Below are 8,113 nucleotides of genomic sequence, written 5' to 3' on the forward strand. Positions count from 1 at the left end.
TTTTTTAGAAATGGTAAACATAACCGAACCTGGTGTGCAATTTAATTATTATTATTATTATTATTATTATTATTATTATTATTATTATTATTAACAGACATCCTTATCCAGGGCGACTTACAGTTGTTACAAAGTATCACAATACAAAGTATCACTTTGCAAAATATCACATTACATAATATTACCTTATAGATAACAGCAGTTATAAAGTAAAGTACGATAAATGGAAAAGAATGATTTCAAATAAGAGCAATTACAAAAAGCATGAATCCGGATACCTTTAAGAGTAAAATCAACTACAAGGTACAGAAAATAGTTATAATTAAGAGCAGTAGTAGAATACGGCAGAATATGGGACAGTTCAGTGCAAGTACAAGAAGATGCAAGTACTGGTACAATTGGGTGCCATCTAGTCCATTATAATCAAAATTATTTAACAACACCGTGTAACACATTTTTTTTTTTTTTTTTTTTGGTTCCTGGGTAGTGAGTGTTATTTCCTAATTGCTTATGCCTCAAAAGTATAGAAAATGGCTATTATTCCCCACAAACTTTGCTGTTGTGACCAGGACAGTGATATTTTGAAATTTACCTATTTTCCAGAACATTCCAGATAGATTCAGTGCTGAGTAAACTTGGAGTAACTTCTAGAACTTTCTAGAACTTTCCAGTAATATAAATAGTAGTATAAATATAGGGGCCTTAAGCCCACCAGTTCAGTTTAGTTCCAGCTGCCTAAGTGGATACATATCTGCATTTTTCTGAGATGGCATCAAGGTCATAGGAGACTTCAAAATGGTGGCATTCCTGATGGGTCTCCAAGGCGGTTTTACCAAGTTTCCCTGCTATCTTTGCCTTTGGGACAGCAGGGACACCAAGGCGCACTACCACAGGTGGGACTGGCCACAGCGGACCGAGTTTTCTGTGGGGAGGAACAATGTCAAGTGGGAGCCACTGGTGGACCCCCGGAAGGTGCTGATGCCACCACTGCACATCAAATTGAGCCTTATGAAACAATTTGTCAGAGCTCTAGATAAGGAGTCGGCAGCCTTCAAGTACCTTCAAGACTTCTTCCCTAAGCTGTCTGAGGCAAAGGTCAAAGCCGGTGTCTTCGTCGGACCACAGATAAAGAAGATCCTGGAGTGCAATGAATTCCCCAAGAAGCTCACTAGTAAGGAGAAAGCGGCTTGGAACAGCTTTGTCGCAGTGGTTCGGGGCTTCCTGGGCAATCACAAGGCTGAAAACTATGTGGAGCTGGTTGAGACTCTGGTGAAAAACTACGGCACAATGGGCTGTAGGATGTCCGCTACTAAGGACAGTATAACGAGAACATGATGGGAGACTACATTTGGGGGCTGATTCATCAAAGTGATTTACAGTATAATCGTAAATCTCAAAAAACTACTCACTTCTAAATCTGTTGTAGTCATTTTTGTATTACTTTAGTATAAATACATGTTAATTTGGATTCATATGTTGTTTTTTTCTGACTATGTGAATGAAAAGACACAAATTCGCCCGTTCTCATTGAAAATAGGTAAATTTCACTTTGAGGGACATCCTACAGCCCATTGTGCCGTAGTTCTTCACCAGAGTCTCAACCAGCTCCACATAGTTTTCAGCCTTGTGATTGCCCAGGAAGCCCCGAACCACTGCGACGACTTACTAGTGAGCTTCTTGGGGAATTCATTGCACTCCAGGATCTTCTTTATCTCTGGTCCGACGAAGACACCGGCTTTGACCTTTGCCTCAGACAGCTTAGGGAAGAAGTCTTGAAGGTACTTGAAGGCTGCCGACTCCTTATCTAGAGCTCTGACAAATTGTTTCATAAGGCTCAATTTGATGTGCAGTGGTGGCATCAGCACCTTCCGGGGGTCCACCAGTGGCTCCCACTTGACATTGTTCCTCCCCACAGAAAACTCGGTCCGCTGTGGCCAGTCCCACCTGTGGTAGTGCGCCTTGGTGTCCCTGCTGTCCCAAAGGCAAAGATAGCAGGGAAACTTGGTAAAACCGCCTTGGAGACCCATCAGGAATGCCACCATTTTGAAGTCTCCTATGACCTTGATGCCATCTCAGAAAAATGCAGATATGTATCCACTTAGGCAGCTGGAACTAAACTGAACTGGTGGGCTTTGAAGCATAAGCAATTAGGAAATAACACTTACTACCCAGGAACAAAAATTGTGTTACATAGTGCAATCAATGAATAGAAGATCTGAAGGCTGCATTTTATTGAAAAAAAACCGAACCACTTGTTGTCAATGGTGAAAATATATTGTCATGTTACATATAATTTCTGAAAATAACAGCAAACTAGTGTTGCTGCAGAAAACACAAAATTCTGAAGCTACTGTAATGCTGTAAAATTCTAATAATTTCAAACTCAGTTCTGTAAGTACAATAATGGCAGTGCTTTGTGGAACTGAGCCTCACTTATCGTTTGCTGGAAGCCTAGTACTTAAATTCTCCAACATCAATTATAGCAAGATGAAAGCAGCATACTTCCAATCTCTGCTTCCTCCAGCCAGTTGTCACTTAGATCAAACTGACTGACGTATGGTAGGTTTGTGAGAGATGTTTTAGCTTTGTTGATAACACAGCAATTTAACCTTATAGTTGTTACTTCAGATCTGCACTCAAAGGTAGTGATATATTATAGGGTTTTTTCTCATACCAACATAAGTGAAGCTCTATATCATGTTTGGCATAACTTGATCAAGGATAAAACATCTTTTTTGCCCCCAAGAGGATTATGGGTGACAACATATAAGAAAACGTGTTAATAAACAAGTCACTGGAAAGCAGGATATCTAATCTTTCTACAAACCAAGTTCAAGCTTTAGCCTCGATTTATGTATTAAGTTAGGTTCGGTTAAGTTTACATTTTCCAAGAGTTGGAGCTGGGACTCCTAGGACATGGACAGTCGTTTTCCTCTATAAGGCAACTAGAATTCGTTTTTCTAGAAGTTCAGATAAAAGGCCAGGGATGTGACATTGTGAATCTCTTATTGTCTTTAAAATCGTAACATAACTGATAACATTTGTTGCTTTTTGTAGGTAGCGCCAGTAATCAAGACCAGAATGATGGAGTATGGGACCACAATGGTAAGTTACCAGCCACAAGGAGACAAGGTGAATTTCTTTCGTATGGTCATCTCAAACCCAGCTGCAGCTTTTGAAGACATTGATTTCCTTATTGAGGAGATTGAGCGACTTGGACAGGACTTATAAGCCGGTGTTTTCGTAAGTGTCCTGAATCGTTAGACAAAGGAGGCGTCTGTTGTGAATGTACCAGTATTTTATTTTCTCATTTCTGGATTGTGGAGTAGCAGTGAACAGTATGTCAAGAACAGCTATAATTAAATGTTAAGTTAAGCTTTTGTCTGTTCTTTGTATCTGGACTAGAAAATTGTATTTTATCTAGTTAAACAAAACCTACATTGTTCAAAACATGAAACTATAACATGTCAAGAGATTCATTTCATTCATTCATAGGAGGCTGTGTGGTCCAGTGGTTAAAGAAAAGGGCTTGTAATCAGGAGATCTCTGGTTCAAATCCCACTTCAGCCACTGACTCATTGTGTGACCCTGAGCAAGTCACTTAACCTCCTTGTGCTCCGTCTTTCGGGTGAGATGTAGTTGTAAGTGACTCTGCAGCTGATGCATAGTTCACACACTCTAGTCTCTGTAAGTTGCCTTGGATAAAGGCGTCTGTTAAATAAACAAATAATAATAATTTGAGATTACAATAAATGATACTAAGACATAGGCATCATGTAAAGGAAGATGACATTTTTTTGAGGGAATACTACTTACCTGAAATTTAAAACACTGCCTTTAAGAAAAAAGGTTCCAGCAGTCTTTCTGAGGTAAAATTAGGTTTATACGTGTGACAATCCCTACATAATAAGCTTGAACCTTTAAGTTTGAAATAGTAACAAAACCATTGCACAAGCACACTGGAAACAAGGTAGCAACTTGTTGATATCTAAATAGTTTTTTGAGCATCAGTAGTTGTCTAAACAGAATTTGCTCTATGTAATGGCATTGACAATTATTTTGAGGTTTTTTTTTTTCCCCCCTCTAGCCCATTTCGTTATTTGCCAAGCTGTATTGCCAAATAGAGTCACAATATTGAGATTCAGTGCAAGTGCATTTTTTGATTATCGGGGGCCTGGATTGAATCAAAATGATGACGCTTCCATAACCGTTACTGAACATGGCATAGCGTTGGCAGCTTCTTAAACTTTGATTTCATTCAGGTCATGTGTAAGAGAGCTCTTTTTCACACATAGGAAACTCAAGTAGTTTATAACAGTGAGTGTCTCTCAGCTCTTGAATATCTACTGTCATATATTGTATACTTTCATTTGGCTGATTAAATATGTACTTAATGAAAGCACAACTGAATACAGATACAAATGTGTAAGGTAATTTAGGTATTGAATTGCTATATATTATTTTGTCCACATTTTTATTATTGTTATATATTATTTGACTTAAATTTTTGTGATTTATTGTGATCAAATGCTTAGTAATTTCAATGTTCTAATTCAAATATTTACTGTATATTCAGGGTCAGGCTTTATCGAAAAACAATGCTATGGTATCCATCAAAAATGCTGAATAGCAAAACAAAGTATAAGTTCTATTTTTAGAACTGTAGTGCAGGTTGCAAAATATTATGCAAAGCCATTTTAAAACCGAGCCCTGTGTTTTAAGTGTTTAAGTGATATAGACGCTGTATGATGTGCCAATATTGTGAAGCTGAACAGAAAGTGTATATGTGTGCCTGTAACTGTGTTGCCTTTGTATGTACAGTATTAATAGCCAGTAAAGTCTAGCTGTCCTCAGACTGAGGCTGTGCACTTTAGAGTCTATGTGTAAGGTAAAGATCAACAAGCTTGTGCTCTGTGTATGGTTGTGTATTTTTTGATGTCAGAAGTGTTATAGTATGCATTACCCACATTGTTTAAATGCCATCATCCCCGTTCCAGCAATTTGACATTAGATGAATGAATGCTTTCAGTCTGCAGAACTTCCAATCTATAATGCCACTGTCTAACTATCAACATTCGCTTCCTGTAATATCAGATTGAAAAGTGTTGGAAAAAGTGTTTGTGTTTTAAAGCAGTTTTATGACTTTGTAACTGATCACAGCTATAGTGTGTGTGTGTGTGTGTGTGTGTGTGTGTGTGTGTGTGTGTGTGTGTGTGCGTGTGTGTGTGTGTGTGTGTGTGCGTATTTTACAAAGTTAAATAGGGTCTACAACTAAGTGACTTAGTTGAGCAATTGCTTGCATGGAAAATCACAATATCCCCACACGTGCAACATGATGTGATGTGGTAGACAGCCGAAATAGCAGACAATCTGGGAAACAGTGACTCAGGAATGGGACGCATACAAGCAGCTAAAAGTAGAACAATGCCCTGCATTCCATTAATTCAACCTGGGGTTTGGTTGCCTTTTAATAATCCTCTCTGTATTACTGTGCATACAATGATTAATCAATACTACTGCTATGACTGCTACTACTTCTACTGCCTATAATACTACTACTGCTACTCATTTTTAGTTCTATGACACCTTCATTATGCTTCATTACTCGACTGCTGCATGGCCGCATTCTATTGTTTCTGCTTAAATTAGACACCTTACTGTCTTGTGTTCTGCTATATCTTTGCATGATATTGCTAGTTTATAATGGTAGACAAAGAGCAGCTCCCTTATTGCCAAGCCAATTGCAAAGCTAATTGTAACACTAGTGTAGCATTGCATGGTCTGTTGTACCTGTTCTCTGTTTTGTACAGTCTGCACAGCTGTCTTTCTGAAACGCATTTTGGCAAGTATGAGAATGAGAAGCTTGCTGTCTCCATGTTTGTATCTGTTCTCCTTTGAATGCATTCGTCGCTATTGAAGCCTTTAAAGCCATGCTTACTGTACCAGCCATAAAAAAGCATGCATAAATGTTAACGGTGCTTTACCTAGTTGACTTTCTGGCTTATTACTCTGAATATATATCTGTACATATATATTTAATTTATTTTATATGACATGTTTGACCTAGTTTAAAAGGTAATCAGTTTAGCATGCCCCCTATGGTTCTGCTCTGCATCTACTCTAGTTTACTAATGATTACCACAGTTTTTAATAAGCTTTACTCTGCCTCTGTGTGCTTTACAGTGCTTACCGTGCTTTGACTACTGTTACTAAATTGCTATGCTTTTACACCTCTAACTTTAAGGGCCATGTTGAATTCAACTGAAGTGAATTGAAAAGAAGGAGTATTTGAATTTCACAGCCTCGTACCATGCCGTGCAACATGTATCCCAGTTCTCAAATGATATACAGATGCAAGCATCAAAGCATTTCATGGCATTGCTACAGTCACATTTGTGACAGTTCTTTGGAGCAATCAAACTAATTTAGCACATTTGATGTTAACTGTGTCCCACAGAATTGCAACCCTTAAAATTAATCCTTTAGGACATTAGCCAATACGAATTTTAAAGTAACACTTCTATGGAAATAGACATATCAGCTTTTTGTCTCATTCAAGGTTAAAACCTGAATACCAAGACAAGACAACCTGCTATATAAAAATAAGACATATCTAAATTATGTTGTACTATTAGTTTCTTGCAGTTTGCATTAAGTATGGGGAAAAATATATATATATATGTGTGTGTGTGTGTGTGTGTGTGTTATTGCCAAATATTGACTGTTTCAGTATGTTATGTATATCTGTGATGTAAATTATTCTAAACACAGTAGCACAGTAACAGCCTGCATTACAAAAATGTTAATTGGTGGAAAGCAGAAAAAGATGACTTTTCTTTCAGTGTTCTGATTGTATTTTAATGACATTCAGTATTGCTTGTTAAATTCAGCAATTGTTAAATCATTGTAAGGTTTCTGTGAACTCACTTTTATTAAAACTCTAAGCAAAAAATATATGTTGCTGTGCAGCTATTCTTCTTGACTTGTATCTTGCATTTATTGAACCTTCAGGGGGGAAAAAACAACAGTAACCCACAGAACCACACCCCTTGTGTTCCTGAACGCTCAAGGCTAGAGTTTCAAAAGGGCCCATTCAGTTTCTATACTAGGTCACTGTTTATTTATGTTGCAACCTGTTGGCAAGCTACTACTACCTTCCATCACTTAGGACACAGAAGAAAAGAGTCATAAAACATTTGCAACAGTTTAATTAAAATTTTGCACTAACGTAAACAAAGGCCATTGTTATGGCATTTGAGTAGCATTTGCAAATCCATCTGATTACTTTGGAAGTATAATAATCTTCAGAACGGGTATCTTATTGGGATATCCAGACACTCCATTAGATACCTCAGTATTTGGTTGGTCTACTGTTGAACAAAATACAGCTGCTACCTTTCATCATCAAATCCACTATCAACAAATCCACAGCAGGTCAATTAAATTATAAACTAATTTAAATTGGGGCAAACCATAAAAAAGTGAGCACAAGTTCTACAGAGTCCAAACAGTCAATCCCCTCGTTCATATCTAGCTTCCCCAAGCATGTTTCATGAAGTTCTGTCTTCATTTACATGTTATGCCTCTTCAACAAGGAGAACAAGAACACGAACCAGGTATATTATTATTATTATTATTATTATTATTATTATTATTATTATTATTATTATTATTATTATTATTATTTATTTCTTAGCAGATGCCCTTATCCAGGGCGACTTACAATTCTTACAAGATATCACATTATTTTTACATACAATTACCCATTTATACAGTTGGGTTTTTACTGGAGCAATCTAGGTAAAGTACCTTGCTCAAGGGTACAGCAGCAGTGTCCCCCACCCTCTGGTCAAGAGTCCAGAGCCCTAACCACTACTCCACACTGCTGCCCAGCTGCAAACACTGTATTGTTGTGTTTGCAGCTGTGCAGAAAAATTATTTGAATGGCACTCATGCAACTTGGGTAATAGTTGTTTTCCTCCATTTTGTATTTTTTTTATTCTACTGCTGTTTGTGATCAGATCATTTTTACTAGACTCCTTAAAGATGAATTTCTGGGTAACACTTTGCACTGCCTCTAATTACTGTGCATTTCCATAGTAGTTACTTAGTA

At 37.5% G+C, this 8,113-nt stretch overlaps 1 protein-coding gene across 1 annotated transcript in view; it reads left to right on the plus strand.

The window, feature by feature from the left end:
- Window positions 1-6,954, plus strand: part of LOC117400536 (glutamate decarboxylase 2-like) — a 28,568-nt gene extending 21,614 nt beyond the window's left edge. The window contains exon 16 of the mRNA XM_034000652.3: window positions 3,058-6,954. Within this exon, the coding sequence (XP_033856543.1) occupies window positions 3,058-3,231 (174 nt within the window). The 3' untranslated portion in view covers window positions 3,232-6,954. The remainder of the gene's footprint in view (window positions 1-3,057) is intronic.
- The last annotated feature ends 1,159 nt before the right edge of the window (window positions 6,955-8,113 follow it).

The sequence above is a fragment of the Acipenser ruthenus genome, chromosome 4 (genome assembly GCF_902713425.1).
Source record: "Acipenser ruthenus chromosome 4, fAciRut3.2 maternal haplotype, whole genome shotgun sequence".
Taxonomy (NCBI): domain Eukaryota; kingdom Metazoa; phylum Chordata; class Actinopteri; order Acipenseriformes; family Acipenseridae; genus Acipenser; species Acipenser ruthenus.